This window comes from Phalacrocorax carbo, chromosome 2 (genome assembly GCF_963921805.1).
Source record: "Phalacrocorax carbo chromosome 2, bPhaCar2.1, whole genome shotgun sequence".
NCBI classification, from domain to species: Eukaryota; Metazoa; Chordata; class Aves; order Suliformes; family Phalacrocoracidae; genus Phalacrocorax; species Phalacrocorax carbo.
Window position 1 is genome coordinate 129,315,863 of NC_087514.1, and position 17,565 is coordinate 129,333,427.

A 17,565-nucleotide genomic window follows, 5' to 3' on the forward strand; every position below is an offset into this window, starting at 1 on the left:
TGCTGGCTGAAATAAAATAACCACAGGTTATCCCACTGAGAAGTGTTAAGAAATATCACCAATGTCATCTGAAGGAGCAAATCAAAATGTAGGGAAAAAAACCTGTAAAATAAGGGTACCTTTAAAAATTCACATAGTTTCAGTAACTAATCGCCACATGATAGAGTTTTAGATAATAAAGCCTCAGGTAGTTTTTTATTAATCCTTTTGCAAAAATGTGTATGTTATTTACTATGCTAATTTTATTTTCTGTGTTATACAACTTTATTATTTATACAAATTATACTTTTATATTCAAATGTATTCAAACATGTATTTTTATTGTTTTGAATTGCAGATTGCAAGCGAAACACCTCTAGATGTTGTAAGTGTGTTATTTCTCACTGTTATTTCTTACTGTACAGCAAAAGGGAACATGTAATTTTAAAAATACTGCTTATTTTTAGACTCAACCATTTATTCAATGTGTAGATATATTATTTAATTTCAATTGCAATTCAGATTTAATTGCAGTTCAGAATTTTAAAATATGATATTATTTTTAAGCCACTTATTTTTTTAGTTAAACATTTGTATGACCATGTTATAGAAGTGTGATAATGAAAACTTAGTGTTCTGAATGTATTTGGTGTTCTTCAAACACTTTGAATGTTTTAATTCTACTAGTTTACTAAAATGAATATGGTCTTGAAAAAGACCCAGAATAAAAACTTTAGAACACATCTGAAAGTAACAAATAGAAATGTATATACGTATTTTAATCCTGTTTTATAATGCTTGTGCCTCTGGGGGGTCTATTTCTTCTCTTTGGCAAGTGTTCTTCTGTTCTGAGAAATCAATCCTGCCTTCTGGCTTTTCATACTGTTTTCTTGCTGACTTTTCCCCTAATGTAAATGCTTACTTGTTTATTTGTGTGTTTGGTTTTTTTCCCTCCTACAGCTGTTCTCACCTGTCATTGTCTTCCCCTTGTTTGCATTTCATGTATATTATTTCATATGGCTGCTTCAGGAAAAATTAGATTAGCACAATCTAATTAGCACAACTGTGCTTGGGAGATGAATATGGGGGAGGGGTTGCTGTCATTGCAGTTCAAGCTCTTTAAAGGGTGGAAGGGAATCTAGAATTCCTAAGGAAACTGTAATCCTATATTATTCTTCCTGTTTTTCTTCCTTTATTTTTCAGTCTGTGTATACTGTAGCAATTATTGCTGAATGTTTTTAAAGGTGATGGGTTTTGCGCTCACTCTGACTTTCTCTCTCTGCTAAGCTAATGGAAACATCAGGTACTGACATGCTGAATGATTCAGACAACAGAGCACCTATAAGTCCACTGCATTTAGCTGTAAGTATTTCCTTCTTTAGTGATGATGGCTCATCTAATTGCAAGCAGTTGTTGACATAGGTTTATTCATTCTGGATGTTTCTTAAAGTATGTCAATAACAATAAATGAAATGCAAAAATATCGTACATGATATTCCTGAATGAGCTATACAGGGCAATTTTTGCATTTCACTTGAAACTTGCTTCATGGAACAGCTTTTATTTGGAATCTTTTAATTCAGAGTTATGTTATAATTTATACTAATGAAGCTTCTAGAAGGCTTGTTCTATAAGTAATTATGACTTTTTTTATCATCATAATTGTTTAACCTTCATCATTGTTTAGTATGGGAAATGTTTGTCCTTAATACTTGAAGAAGGATTTGCACAGAGTAGTGTAGGAGAGGACCTGATGAAACCGTCTGTACAGATATACTCAGTATACAGAGTAACCAGCTCAATAGGTAGCTTTCATCTTTTCACTGGACTTCGAGCAATTGAAAAACCACAATGTACTTCCTGAAAATAGCCTAAGTCTCATGCAGTACGTACATACATGGCCTAAGTAAAACGTAATCTTTAATAATGGTAAATGAAAGCAGTTAGAAGAGACTGTTCCTGGTAATCAGTTTTGTCTGGGGGTACAGGTTATGTATCCATGAGCATACATTTAAAATTTATTATGGAAATTATAAAACCATAGTTGTAGATGTTTCTTACTAACTTTGACACTTTTTCTTGACACATACCTGCAGAGTATTCTCTATACTACTTTTTTATCCTTTTATATCCATTCTGATCTTTTAACTGTTTTATCCCCTAACTCCCTTCTGTTTCATCAGTTGTTAACTGTAGCTATTTATACTGAATTCTTTTTACTTTTACTGGCTTTTTCTTTTTTAAATATTTTATGTTAAAAACTAATAGGATTTAGTTAAGTTAGCATATGTTCCTTGCTTGAAATAATCTGAGGGTGATCTAACTATAACGTGAAGCAATAAAACATGCAGTATTCAAAATACCAGTAGTTATACAAATTGGAGACAGATGATTTCTGAAAGTAGTTTCAGTTGCTGACTGAAAGGATAAAATGGAGAAAAACACACCAACCGTCTTGCTTGAAATTGTGAGTTTTTTAATTAGTCATAACTATTGTAACTACTTTCATGCTGCATCAGTAGTTTTTCCATATGTTAAAACAAAAATACTATCTTCACAGTTTCATTTATGTAATCCTCGTAAGAAAGTGAAAAATGTGAAGGACGGGAAAACTGAAGAATTTTCTTATTCTTTTAGGCCTATCATGGCCACCATCAAGCTCTGGAAGTGCTGGTACAGTCACTGCTGGACCTCGATGTAAGGAATAATAACGGAAGGACACCATTGGATCTTGCTGCCTTTAAGGGACACGTGGAATGTGTAGATGTGCTCATTAATCAGGGAGCATCAATCTTGGTGAAAGATTATGTTGTAAAGAGGACCCCAATACATGCTGCAGGTATGTGCTAAATGCTAACCTCTAAAATTTTAAATGTTGGAGTGGATCATCTTCATGTTTAGGCATCTCTATCATTAATGTTCTAAGAAATAGTGTTTAGGAATAGATGATTTTTAAGGTATATGCTACTCTGAGAAAAGTGTAACAAAGCAGTTGCGGGTAGAAACTGGTATTAACCCCAACATATCATTTTGGCTCGGGAAGCGCTGCTCCACACTTCTTTCTGGAAGGGTGCGTTGGCTTTGTCCATTCAACTGCTAGGCTAGCTGTGCTGACAGGTGTTAGTGACATGCTCCTGTCTCTTTCCTTGTCTTTCATGCAGCCCAAACTGTAGGCCCAAATGTAGATACGTGAATTGTGTTGCCTGTCTTGGCAGTAAATTAATTTGAAAAATGACTGGAGTCTTGGAGAATTTTGTCAGTTTGAGAAGAGACATGAAAACTAACTTTGGTCTTTTTCCAAGGATTTAAATTACTCCTGAGTGTTTTCAAAATAACAGCAATCCTTCACAGTATTTTCTCACTGCCTTTCCTAGAAAACTTCTGTAAGCCAACCCTTCTCAAAGTCTGGCAATCATACTACTTCCTTATTTTTATTTCTCTCTGAAAATAGGCTAATTTAAATTGACATTTGTAGTTATGGTGTTATAGAAATGTTGCAGTAAAAAGAGCATTATGTACAAAACATCATCATTCTAACCACTTAATTTGTGGTCCATGAGCACAAGCTGTATTATTCTATTTGATTTAGCTTCTCCTAACTTCTGTTAGAATTTATGTCCGCTAGAGAAGCATGAATTGTCACTGTTCTTATACAGACTGAATACAGCAGCTGTATGTCAGAAATAATTTCCCCTCCAACAAGCAATCATTTATCTTTCATGAGTTGCATTTGAATGCGATTTCTCAAATTTTTGTTTCTTTTCTTTTTCCTTTTTTTAACTGCTTGGTTCATTACTTCTATGCATTACATTTCCTTCCCCTCTTTCTAAATGTGATTTCAGTTATTGTTTCATAACTGAGCACATGCCACACTTGCTAAAAAAATCTGTTTATGATTGGCTGGGTATGTGTTTACCTGTGCACTAAAACAAGCAAAAGTTATGGTAATTACTATATTTAATTATTCCTTCCTGTAGATGTAAATGCATATATTCTAATTACAGTTAATGTGTGCAACCTCATTTATATGTAAAAAACAAATACCTGTTGGCAACTGACAGCTGGAATCAATACTTTTAATACGATACAGTTGAGAATATGTAATTTCTGGAATAATTTTCTAATATTCTTTTTTTGTTGTTTTAAGTTATAACACTGGTAAAGCTGTACAGTGGGTTCTCAAGCTAATGGGCTTTAGTCTGAGCAGGTTACTGTTCTGTCTGAGCTGTATACTCAGAGGCAATTAATGTAAAACTCCTATTTTTATCATGTTTTACAGCTACAAATGGTCACTCAGAATGTTTGCGGCTATTGATAGGAAATGCAGAACCACAGAATGCAGTGGACATTCAAGATGGAAATGGACAGTGAGTTTAAACAATACACATTCTGTTCTTCACAAGTTATTGCATTTTGTAAAAGGAAAAACTAAATATTTTACATTGACTTTTAATGTATTACTATAAAGGGAGATGATATCTGAACTAGGACACATGAGACTGTATTTTGCAATAAACATAGTGTTGGCAGTGAAAAATGTGCGGTTGGGATGAAGCTAAAATGTGTCTTATTGCCCAGATGCTGAAAAAATGGATTCTAGTAACTTAATCAGGACTTCTGAATTAGGGGATATTAATTTATTTTCTTGCATCTAAGAACCAAATATGAGTGGCATTCTTGGAGCAAAAGTAGTGCTAGAGAAGATGTAAATTTTAACAGCATTGTCCAGAAGGATAGTAGTTGTTATATTTCAGCTGAGTGCTAGTCTGTTAAATCTCCGTGTAGATTACACTTTATTTCACTCTTTTCTTAGGACTCCTCTGATGTTGTCAGTTCTCAATGGTCACACCGACTGCGTTTATTCACTCCTTAACAAAGGAGCAAATGTAGATGCCAAAGATAAGTGGGGAAGGACGGCATTACATAGAGGGGTAAGAGAATATTCCTTTTCTCTCCATTCCAGTTCTATGCATATTAATTTCAATCAGACTTAATGTGTAGCGTTAATGAATTTCTCATTATTCTTATCTTGCCACTCCTGGTTTTTCATTGTCTTTTTAGTTTCTTTCAAAAGGCAAGCTTTTGCCTGTTTGCTCCATACCCTCAGAATTCCTTTTGGACTTCCAGAGTCTCTTAATCTTGCTGTAAAGTGTTGACTGGTGAGGTCCCAGAGTACAGCTTTTTGTTATAGGGTGGGGGTGGTGTTAATGGGAGGAAGAGAAGTGATGCATGTCACATACCAAATAATTTTTTAAGTCGCTGCCAGATGAGACAATTAAACAAGCCCTAGAGATTAGCTGTTCATTCAGTGTTATTCCAAGAAATTATTCTGTCATCAATATGATAATACATTGCTCTTTTTCCAACAGAATGGCTGTTTCCAGGAATAAAAATAATAGATATGCATATTTTGTTATTACTTAAAATTGTAAAAAATTGCCTGAAGATTGTTTGCTTTAGTTATATACCTTGGCTTATATACATGAATATCTGCAAACTTACTACTTCCCGTCTCCCTCTTACAGGCGGTTACTGGGCACGAGGAATGTGTGGAGGCGTTGCTTCAACATGGTGCTAAGTCCTTATTACGAGACTGTAGGGGGCGAACCCCTATACACTTGTCAGCGGCATGTGGACATATAGGTGTTCTAGGAGCTCTCCTGCAGTCAGCTACATCTGTGGATGCAGTACCTGCAATAGCAGACAATCACGGCTATACATCACTGCATTGGGCCTGCTATAATGGTAAAATACATGTCTAAATGTATTTGTTGATACTGAGACAGAAGTTGTTATTACTTACACAAGCAACATAAAAAGTCTGTCCTGTTTCAGTTCATATTAGTCAGTGTGACAATATGACAGACATGATATCTTGAGGGGGAATGCATTAACATCTAATACATAATATGAGGTGTTTATTTTTGTACTACATTTTTGTTATAAACTGCCTCTTGGTTGTATGCCTTGAGTCTTTCAAGAAATTCAGCACTGTACCTGTGAATAGAAATGTGGCACACATCCAGAAAAAATAACCTCCCCAGGGAGTCTTGGGAGGAACAGTTTCAGATTAAATCTTTTTTTTAAACTTCCTTCAAATCAACCTTGATAGGCACAAGAAGGTGTAGTGTATAAAAGTGATTCAATAAGAATTTTTTTCTTCGCTGGTACTTCTCTTGGATTTGGGGGTGAGGGAGGCCTTCAAAGTTGGGAAACACATTCAGCTCCTTTGCTAAAGATTTTGCTCTGTGTGTTCCTTTCCAACATGGTAGAAGTTCTCATTTATTTCTCCTCTGAGTCACATGGTAGAAAAAGATCAAGAAATAAGGGCTTAGAGCTTCACTTTACCAATTATTTTTAAGTGAGTAACTAGCTAGATGGTCCTCACAGCTGAAGCAACTGGGTAATACACTGATAATTTGAACTAGAATAACATCTTTTTATCACATTCATAAAATTAAACTCTTACAGCTTGGTCCATATTCAAAGTGACCAGTTTCTGAATAAAACAGAACTGAAATATGCTTGACTTGTACAATGAAAAATTGACAGGACTTGTGAAAATACAGATCTTCAGACAACAGTGAATGTTGAACTAAGGTTCTCTGCATGTATGCATCAAAGATCAAACAGGTAGTTAAGAGTTGTTACCTACCTGTACAGCAGCAGGCTACAGAATTTTGAAAATAATAGTATGATAGATTGAACGTGGGGTTTTTTTAAGCTTTTATGACTGTTGACTTGGTTTCCCTTTGGGTTTAGCAAGACAGTGGAACAAAAATAACCCTCAAATAGTGGAGATGTTTTCATGTAGACTAGGTGGTGAATGTACAGAAGAGTTTGAAACATGGAGGTGTAAAGAACTAAATTAAGTGTTCTGGATGTTCCTCAGACAGCATGAGATACCTTCTAAATTTCACAAAATTTACAGTCTTAAATGTCAGTTTGATTTTCACAATTCTAAAAATGTCCGAGTTCCTAAATGTAGCCCTATCAAATATAACCAGAGTGTCGTTGAAACTTTCAAGTGAAATACTGCTTTATCTAATTTAGATACATTTTGTTGTTGTTGTAATCTATAAATACTTTTCCCTTTTTTTTAAATACCTAACTTTTACATTTGCTTTAGGTCATGACAGTTGTGTAGAGCTCCTCTTGGAACAGGAAGTTTTCCAGAAAATGGAAGGAAATTCTTTCAGTCCATTGCATTGTGCTGTGTAAGGAAGTACAAAATTATTCTTCGTAGATTTCATTGGTGTATTTTAACAAAAGATTTATCATTCTGTAAATAACAGCCTGTTTAATTCCTTATAGGATAAATGATAATGAAGGTGCTGCAGAAATGTTAATTGATACACTAGGTGCTGGTATTGTAAATGCCACTGATTCAAAAGGAAGGTAAGAGTGTAAATGCACAGTGAATGTTTGTAATGTAATAGAGTGGCTCTGCTAAATTCTATAATCATTGGGGGGGTTCTGTTTGCTACTTACTTTAATTCCCCCTTCCCCCTGTTTTTATTCTTTGAAGAATTTTTTTTGTGTTCTGTGCTAGAAATAAATTTTAGATTTTTAAAAATCCCATCTGATTTGATAAACTTGAATTGGCTTTTTATTATTTAGGCAAGTTTGAGTATGTTTTAAATTGTATCACTTTGTGGGTAGTATTTTATACATATTTTTTGTGAATCAAATTGTATCTCTAATATAAACACAACATAGAGGGAATTATTTGAAACTTGAAGGTGACTTTTTAAAGGTAGTAGTCACAACTCCAGCAATACTGATTTCAAAGGAACAGTGAGGGGGACTGTCCAGTCTTTTGTATCTGCAGGAGCACAGTCAGCATGCCCCGTGGAATAAAGTAGAAAGCATGGCTGAACATGGCCATATTGTCTTTTGATCTGTTGTAGAACTCCTCTTCATGCAGCAGCTTTTACAGATCACATTGAGTGTCTACAGCTTCTGCTCAGTCACAATGCTCAAGTAAATGCTGTAGATTCTTCTGGGAAAACACCTTTAATGATGGCTGCAGAAAATGGACAGACAAGTACAGTGGGTAAAGAGAAAGCTTTACATATTTCTGCTCTTAAGTTTGTTAATCTTACTATGGGTAAAGTTGCCTTGTAGTTAACATGCTCGTGGATATATTTTTGTCAAAATTATGTTTTCATTTTGCACAAATGTAGGCCATTAAGACTTCCAGGAATATGCTTTTAGTTAATACAAATCTTTATTTCCCCAGAGGTGCTGGTTAGCAGTGCTAAGGCTGATCTGACTTTGCAAGACAGTTCTAAGAACACAGCGCTCCATTTGGCTTGCAGCAAGGTGTGTGCGTAGTCTGACGTACGGGTGCTGAGCTTTGTGTTACCAAGCACTGTTTGCAAATATTAACTTGTTACTTTGAAAAACCCTTCAAAGCAATTTTTGAAGTGTGTTTGTTAATGACAGATGTTTGTTCTGTATTAAGGGTCATGAAACTAGTGCCTTGTTAATACTGGAGAAGATTACGGATAGAAACCTCATCAATGCCACCAACGCAGCCTTGCAAACGTATGTATTGGCAGTGAGTGTGTTTTACAGATGAGGTTTTGGTGTGTTTCTGCTAAGCCCAGTGTCTTGCTTATAAAGAGGAATATTTTCCAGATTTTTTTCCAAATTAGTTGAATTTTGATTGAATTCCTTAACAGGTACCAAGAGTTTACCCAACTTGAAGTGAAAAAGTGTTTTGTTTGTAATTAAAGTTCTAGTTTTAGCTGAGTGAAAGGGATGATAAATCCTACAGTATTGTGATTCAGGGAATCCTGTGTGGAATTACTGCAATCTGCGGAGATTACCTGTAAACCAATATTTTTCTGGTTTACAAATTATCTAATTTTTCAATTAAAATTCACTTCAGTTAACAACTCATTGGAGACAAATTAAGACTTGCTTTTCAAAGCTAGTTAATAAAAAAAACTTAGCTGAAGTATGCTTTTATTCTTCAGCATGGTTTCTGTCAGGAAAAGATACCTATTGCTACTAGCATGAAAGACTATTTTCTGTTAAATATTATGGAGAAGATAGTATTCTTAATGCTTCCTGAAGATCTTCTCTCAAGTAGAACTGAGCCTATTCTGTTACCCCAGTCATAAGGAGAATTTTAAAATGTAGTGATATGTCATACCGGGGAATATATTTCAGGGCTATTAAAATTACTTCTGCAAGTTTTTTTCCTTATAAAGAATGTATTTGTTATAGGCAATATTTGGCCCCTGCTATGTAGCTGAGTTATGTACATGGAACAGTTTCATTGCTTGAATAATGCTATCACAGACCATTTAGGAAAAAAAACACCAGACCTTGTAAGCAACTAGTGTTATTTTTCTGGCCTTATGTCCCTTCTGGAATCTGTCATGTTCAAACTCCTACAGTTCCTCCGCCTATTCTGAGAGATCTCCTTGAGCTAAGGAGTTAAGATGTTTAGGACTTCTTCCTCTGCTTGTGCTGCTTGGCATGGTGCACCTCAGGCAGCATGAAATAACCAGGCAGCAGGAAAGGGATTCATTGCTCCATTTCTGGCTTGAAGGAGGGGATATCTTGGGAGGAGGAAGAGCAAAAATGAGATGGGAATAGAAGTAGGAAAGTGTGCTACCACAGGCTCATCTCATTCCACCCACATGCCTTGGCTCATATAGTTTGATCCAGAGATGTCATGGGGAGAAACAGGTACATATTCACACCTGCATGAAATGTTCATATAAATTTCAAGATTTTAACAGTTGTTTAAGATATTACTGGTTTAGCAAATGGTTTTTAATAACTAAGCTGGCTTTCTAAACAGCTTTCATCATAAACAATGTCCTACTTCGTGCCAAGATAAGCATTACAATTGTTGGCCTCTATTTCAGTTACAGTGCATTTCTCAGTATATCTGTGGCGTGCAGTATTTCTTGAGTTTTAATACTTTAGTATAAGCACCACAGATAACAGCTTCTCCTAATTGTATCTTTTGCATTTGTGGTCTCTAAGTAAGGCACTTGTTTCCAAATCGAAATATAGTTCACTGTTAATTCAAACAATTTTAAGACTCTCAAACCGAATGAAGAGCAAAATAAAGCAGAAGGGAGGTAAGCTGATTATTTTGTTTCCTGCTGAGTGGTGGTAGGGTTTTATTTAAGCCAGTGGGAACCAATTTTGAAAAACTGTTGCATTTGAAAAAGTTACAATTAGAATATTTGAGGTAAAGCTACATTTTCCATGATAGATCAAGTCACCACAAAACAGGGTTATGGTTAATAGTCTGAGGTTTTGAAAAGTAACCTGGTTTTCCTGCTTCATGCATTATACTGTAAAATAACTTTTTCATTTCTACTCACAGTGGAATATAGTGGTTTCTAAAAGGCAGATTGATGAAATGCTTCTGCATCTGTTGAGCATTTACATGCAGTAAAATAACTACCATTTTGCTGTTAGTATTCTAATGATTATTGCCAGTGACTTGGAGTAACTCTCAGATGTGATGGTACAATAGTTACAACAGTTCAGTGAAGGATTTATCAACAGTAAGGTACCAGAAGTTCTGAAATTTTAAACATGATCATAAGCAGGCAGATCTCTTCTAGCAGCTACTTCCTCACTGTGTGGTGCCATTAAAAAAAAGAAGGTGCACAATGTTATTTTACAGTTTATTTGCAATAAGAAAAGAGATTTTCTGGTTTTCCCATCTTAGTTGTTATATCTGCAATATTTATATAATATATAATGTGTAAGTAACATACCAGTATAAATACTTCAGTAACCATTTAACTAGATGCAAGCTACCTATCTTACTTAATATATTGTTCTAAGATTTATATACCAGTTTGCTTGTCTTCACAGACCTCTGCATGTTGCTGCTCGGAATGGACTAACAGTTGTAGTTCAAGAACTTTTAGGGAAGGGAGCAAGTGTACTTGCTGTAGATGAAAATGGTAAGAATAAATTTTACTTTGCTTCCCCATAAGGAACTTTGGTTTTAAACTCAGCTCACTGAAAAGCAATAACCCTTTGGGAATTTCATGAGTCTTGCTATAGGTTCCCCCATAGGAAAAAATGTGTTTGTGTTGGTGATGGATCATTTCAGCAAAGCAGCAGAGGTGTAAGGGGAGTGAAAACTTTCAGAACAATGCAGGTCATGGCATAGAAATGTTTGGTTTGCGTTTGTAGTTTTATAATGAATACACCAGCTCTAGCACAGTGGAGACGGTCAAAAAAATGTTATACTCAAAGTAAAATATAACTTCCAGTTGTTAAGGATTGAATTGCCATCCATTTTGTCATAGTAGGTGTTAGTTTTTTTAAAAGCAAGTATGAATTACAGATCTCAGTAACTGATCTCAAGCTTCTGGCTCTTCAGAATCTTTGGGCACACAGACATAAGAAAAGTAACTTTTATCACAGAGAATAAATCCTATACCTTGTAAGAACAAAAGAAAATTAGATCTGCTGACTTCTTAATTGCATATTTTCATGTAAGACATCTGTGGTCCTCCAAAGGTGTGCTTTTAAAAGTGTAAGAGCTCCTGCTCTTATGCCATACCCTAGTGTAGCTTAAGTGAAAGCAGTAACCGGGGTTTGGGCTGGGGAGGGGTTGGGTGTTTTTGGGTTTTGGTGGGTTTTGTTTTTTGGGTTTGGTGTAGTGGCTTGGTTTGGGGGGGGGGGGGGGGGGGGTTTGGTTTGAGTTTTGTTGTTGTTGTTTTGGTTGGTTTTTGTGCATGGTTGTTTGTTGTTTGCTTTTTTTTCCAGAAGGGGTGTGCCTAATTAACTGTTCTAACTATATTTCCTATTTGGAAGGTTTTTCCTCTCCTCATGTTTACTGTGACTTTTTCTGTTTCTCAAATTACACTGCTTAAAGTGACATCGGTGATTTAAAGATTATTCCTCACCTAAAATAGGGTACAGGGGTAACTGCTAAATGAAACTTCCTAAAATGAAAAGATTGGAAAACATACCAGTTTGATTTTTGTTTCTCATCACAAGTGTGCGAACTGGAGATGTTGTTTGTATTTTTGTGGGTTTTTCATGTGCAGCCAGCCAGTCACTTGTTCAGTGGATCTTTGACGTAACAGAGAAGAGAGTTGTTTGTATGGAAGTCATGGTTCTCTGGCAGCCTTTGGATCTAATGGCAACATGTTAAACTTCTTTTTAATTATCCTCATATCTTAAATGTTAAAGTAACTCTGAGTGCTACCTAATATAGTTCCTCATCTGGTCCTTAACTTCTCTTTCTAATAGCAATTGCTTTGTTTATAAAATTTTAAGCAGCCTTGAGAATATTCATAATTAATTCTTTTTCTGTTGGATGAATGTGCCAGCTTAAAGTACAGTATGTGCGAAGTGATGAATACTTGGAGGTGTCAGAGAGCAAGGGAAATTTTTGTGGGATTTATCAATCTATTTCACCTGTCACTAATTTTTTCTTAATTCTTCTAAGTATTAGAAGTATTAGCATGTCAGCAGGCTTGCTCAACCTGTTGCAAAAGTTTTCTTGATTTCCTTTTATATTAAATGGAAAAGCTGGCAGTAGTGATAGCCAGGTTCTGCTTTAGGTCTACTTGTCTTTGATTTTAGCATCTCCTGCTAGAGTATAAGTGTTTCTAAAGAAAAAAAACCATATCTTTAAGAAAGTAAAAATATAGGATAAACATTGATTTATTTTTTTTAGTATTATTATTAAGGCTTAAAAGTATGATCTGTGCATTTTGGGGAGTGAAAACTATTCGTTTAGTAAAGCAGACTGTAGAAATAGGCACTGAAATATTTTGCATTTCAACACTGACATTCTCTTACTTTAGCATAGCTTAGGTAGTTTCGGTGATCTGCCATACAAGCTTGGCATTTCAGAGAGAATTAAATGAAATCGGATGTAAAGTTTTAGTGTTTTACATGGAAGCGTGTCTTGGTATATGGAACACGTAATCGGCAGAACCTCAGCTGGTATGGAGTGGTGATCCTGTTTTTGTCTCTGAAGTTGTCATTTTCTGTAAGACCTGCATTGACCTTTTTTACAAGCACTCTCTATTTGTATCTGTATCTGTATAAAACTACTTAATAGTCCTCTCCTCCTGTCTCTGGGCTACAGAAAATTATTGAAAAACGTGAGCTTTGAAAATAACTAACATCACTCCAATTCTCTGCATTTCAGTTTATAAATAATTAACCAGATACTTTAAACTCTAGATTTGAAGTCCTATTGTTTTTGTTATAGAGCATCTCTTAATGTGGTGAGATCACTTTTTGAGATGTTTAAGAACTAATGTCTTTGGAAAAAAAGTAAGCCTCTCGGTTCTCAAAAGATTAAATGCAACTGAAACAGCAAATTAACTGTCCATTATACTTCCCCAAAGTAGTCATGTTGAGGGTTCATCCTCAGTTCTGTATCAGTCCTCATTCAAATCTTTCAGTTCTTTTCCCATGTTCCCACAGCTGTCTTGTTGAAACTTTGCCGTCATCCAAATCTACAAAAAAAAAAATCTGTTGAATTTTACATTATTTATGCAAGTTTACCTGTCTTAAAAGAAATTGCTAGCTTTTTCTTTCATCTGACACAAGCTGAAGTTTTATTTTTGATCACTCCACAAACTTTTCAAGGTTTTTTGTTTGTTTTAGGTTTTTCCCCTGCTATTTAACTAACCAGGCTAGCTAAATTTCTTGTTACGGTGTCTCTTTTCTTTGTTGTATTAATGTGCAGCACAGCGGTGAGAGGAGGCATTCATTCTCTAACTCCAGAGACTGATGTAGTGTGGAGGTTTCTCTTATTTTCTAGATCCATCATTATACAGTTGTTAGTAATTAGATTCATCATTATACAGATATATCATTAGCCTTTCAAGCTTTTCAAAAAATTAAAGGGTGGGTGGGATAATTTTTTTTCTAGTTCTTTTCCAAGCCTTCCTTTACTCATATTCTAGTTTATATTGGAGATCTCCTGTTTTCTGGAAGGAACTTTTCTTGTAAATACTTACAAGATGACTCATGCCTCAGATGACTTTCTTCTCTTTCCCAAGTGTAAGTCTCCATTCAGTTTTTCCTGAGAACTGGCTTTGCACTGATGGCATTAATAACCCTGATTTTCCTGTAGGCGCCTTCATGGAAACTTTCAAGCCCCGTGGGAGCAGCTCTGCATTCAGGATGGGGAAACCCTGCTCTTAAGTCTGTGTCCACCACTTGGGCTCTGTTTTCTGTTGTGCAAGGAAGCTACTTCACTTCACACTGCTTCTGTTGCCCTGTCTATAAATGCAGATAGTGGTTTATTTTTTTCTTATCCTGTGTGAAATCTTACGCAAATACAAGTAGAGGTTATGGGGAACATTATATAACTGAGTGAGAGCATTTCAGTGGTGTTGGTACCTTTACCCACATCTTATTAAAAGTACATTTAAAGTATTTATACCTATTGTTGCCCTGACACATGAATGGTCAGTTCGCAGTTGTTTAAGGGACATAAAAATATAACTTGTACTTATAATTTTGAAATAATATAGACAAAAGTAAAGTGATGGAGGATGCAGATGTCAGTCTTTCATCATGCAAGCAGTTACTTCATTTTGCTGTGTCTAAGGCAAGAATAAAACTGTGATATTTCATTCCTAGTTATGAAGGCCAGAAGCTGAAGATCTACAATCAAATATTAGTATGAGTACTGTTTTTAGAGAACTTCTTTTAAAAGAAGCAAGTAATCTATTTAATCTTTATGTATTATGAACTGAGATGCTCAAAGGTAGCTGGTGACTGATTGTTTTTCTTCTTTGGGCTTTTATCAAATTATGTTAGTGAAAGAAATGGTGCTGAGTATGGCCAGCTTGAATAAACTTCTTCTGTGTGTCATCTTACCTTCATACAGTCTCCAGCAACTGTAGATATTGAATTGTGTGTGTTTGAGTATCAATGCTGAGCCTTCTGTTCTGCCTGACGTGCCTGAAATGCAGTCTTCATCTGAGAGTAGCAAGCTCTGGCCCTTGCTTCTGAATCCTCTCAAAATATATCTCTTCTGCAGACTGTCACCGTTCACTCTGAGCTGTTTAAGTGCTTTGATACCTTACTAACAACGAAAACATCTGCTGCACTGCACTTCTGTACGGCTCTTTTGCATGGTCAGCTGATGCATTTTGTGCCTGAATTATCTGTGTGTTCCCCTAGACTGTATGTTCCTTTGGGCAGGGGCTGTTGTCTTACTCTAAGCATCAAGCACAAGGTCTGTCCTGAGCAAATAGTAGTTCAGCTGCAAGATTCTGTTCCCTGGTCGCTGTTTTCTTAATTTCTAGCTACAATTATTTTTCCATAATGTGCCTATTTGTTTAAAACTACAACACGATTACTCCTGAGCTCTATCCTAACACCTGACCTGGATCTACTTCTACAATAAAGATGATTCCTTAGTAGTTGGAACACTTGCTGGTAGAATGGGTATTGCCTCATTTTCCATGCCTTCTAGAGGTCTGCATAGAAATCCATCATGTGGTTTGCTTCAAAGCCATCTATTATTTAAAATTACTTGTGTGGTTTTTATCTTGATGTTGTACACCTTTGAGTTGTGGACTTGGGGGTGGTGCAGGACTTCAGACTCCCAAATGTACTGGAGCGTGAGTCTTCCTGATCAGCTCATAGCGGGCATATCTGTCACACACAGTGAGAGATGTTGCAAGGGTGCTACACGGTGCTGTGGTCACCTGCTTCTCTGCAGAGCCAGGTAGAGGGAACTTACTTTGGACTTGACAGCAGAATTAGCTGTTATCTGTGGTTGTACTTGTGAGACTGCCATGCTTCTAGAGCTGCTGCTGTCACCACCAATTCCAGTGCCTCACTGTTGGAGGTGTACCCTGAGACCTCTGCTAAAGCTCCTCTGGTGCCTGGCTCAGTGATTAAGCCTAAAGCCTGAAAAATGCGCAGATTTCCGCTGAGGAGAATTTGAAGCATTTTTCTTGACATTTAATGAGTACGGAAAGAGAAAGCTGCAAAAGGAGAAATATTGGAGGTTTATCAGAGCCATGGTTACCCAGGAGAGATTTCACAGCTATGTGACCTGACTGCAAATTATTCTGCAGTGAAAGACCTGCATTTGGGGGTTGTCACAGTAGCATTGCCTGGCGGGAGGAGTTAGGCCAGACCAGTTGGGCAACCAAGAGGTGGAGTTTCTCTCTGTAAGTCCTAGCCTACTAACCCAGCTGGCATTTCCTCACACTTCTGTGGGTTTCTTAATTTATATCCCTCAAAGGAAAGTTGTTATACACTGGCTGTATAGTTTATATTACTGTATACTGTCATAAAGTAGAGGTTGATTGAAATTGTATGCTCTGCCTTTTCAATTAACTGGCCCTGAGACAGGACAGTCTTACTGAAATAACTGTCTCTGATGAATGGCTATATGGAAGCTTCCAGATGGAGGAATATTTAATGTGTCGAGCTGTAGTCTCTGCAGTGTCCCTCCAGTGAATGCCTTCACCCATCACTGTTGGCTGCCATTAGTTGTCTCTCCTCAGGCAGGTGACTTCCTCACCATTTTCAAATCCAGGCTTTCCTGACTGGCCTAGAGCATCTGACTGTGCTTAACAAAACAATTACATCTCTTTTCCAAAGCCCGCTGACTTCTGGGTTGGTTTTGTAACTGAAAGTTTAAAAATTCTAATTGATAATACATTAGTTTTATGTTCTTTTTCTTTTTTAAACAGTGCAGAGCTAAGCAATATAAAGTACTTTTGCAGCTGAAAGATTACGTGATCTTAGAGAAATTTTTACATTGCCTTTCATTTTAAATGAAGGTTTTGTTTTCTCTTGACTTTTTAGGTTACACACCAGCTTTGGCCTGCGCGCCCAATAAGGATGTGGCTGATTGCCTAGCTCTTATTCTGGCCACGATGATGCCTGTTTCATCGAGCAGCACGTTACCTTCCCTTACCTTCAATGCCATTAATCATTACACCAACACCTCAAAAACTGTCACCTTCGATTCCTTGCCAATCATGAGGAGTGACCATAGCTCTTACTGTACTTTCAATAACATTGGCAGGGAAGATGGCTACCCATATACAGAAGAAGACGAACTCAATGACTCAGATTCTGAGACGTATTAGAAGCTACGTTGTGTAGGTCTGAAGAGTGAAGCCTCACGCTGGAAGGTCAGACTTGTGCTTTTGCAAAAAAGCTATCCGTGTTTGAATGCAAAAAGAGGACAGACCTTTGAGAAGATGTTTTTTATTGTGGCTGCATATAAAAAAAAATCTGTGAGACTGTAGGAGGATTTTTAAGAGCATATTTTGCAGAAGAAGCATAAATTCTCAAATAAGTACTTGGAATCCATGGCAAAAAAAAAAAAAAAAAAAAAAGAATGTCAAAACTGTTTTATTTAACTGTATTCTACCATTCTGTTTCTGGTGCCGGGAGTAGTTTCTGCAGACTGGGCACCCTACTTGATGTAAATGAACAACACTATTGTACAACTGAAAGGATGCTAGATTTACATATTATCAATAAAATGAAAACCATTTTGAAGGCAATAAATGAGTTTGGTACAGTAGGCATTGTTTGTGCTGCAAATTGCCAAAGGACCAAATAACTTAAAGATTTTTTTTT

At 36.3% G+C, this 17,565-nt stretch overlaps 1 protein-coding gene across 2 annotated transcripts in view; it reads left to right on the top strand.

The window, feature by feature from the left end:
- ANKRD28 (ankyrin repeat domain 28) overlaps positions 1 to 17,565 on the top strand; it is a 123,599-nt gene extending 106,034 nt beyond the window's left edge. For both annotated transcript variants that reach the window (XM_064444327.1, XM_064444326.1), the window contains exons 16-28: positions 338 to 364; positions 1,267 to 1,341; positions 2,617 to 2,818; positions 4,259 to 4,346; positions 4,793 to 4,910; positions 5,505 to 5,724; positions 7,109 to 7,196; positions 7,294 to 7,377; positions 7,890 to 8,035; positions 8,222 to 8,304; positions 8,447 to 8,529; positions 10,837 to 10,928; positions 16,780 to 17,565. In XM_064444327.1, the coding sequence (XP_064300397.1) occupies positions 338 to 364; positions 1,267 to 1,341; positions 2,617 to 2,818; positions 4,259 to 4,346; positions 4,793 to 4,910; positions 5,505 to 5,724; positions 7,109 to 7,196; positions 7,294 to 7,377; positions 7,890 to 8,035; positions 8,222 to 8,304; positions 8,447 to 8,529; positions 10,837 to 10,928; positions 16,780 to 17,066 (1,593 nt within the window). In that variant the 3' untranslated portion in view covers positions 17,067 to 17,565. The remainder of the gene's footprint in view (positions 1 to 337; positions 365 to 1,266; positions 1,342 to 2,616; positions 2,819 to 4,258; positions 4,347 to 4,792; positions 4,911 to 5,504; positions 5,725 to 7,108; positions 7,197 to 7,293; positions 7,378 to 7,889; positions 8,036 to 8,221; positions 8,305 to 8,446; positions 8,530 to 10,836; positions 10,929 to 16,779) is intronic.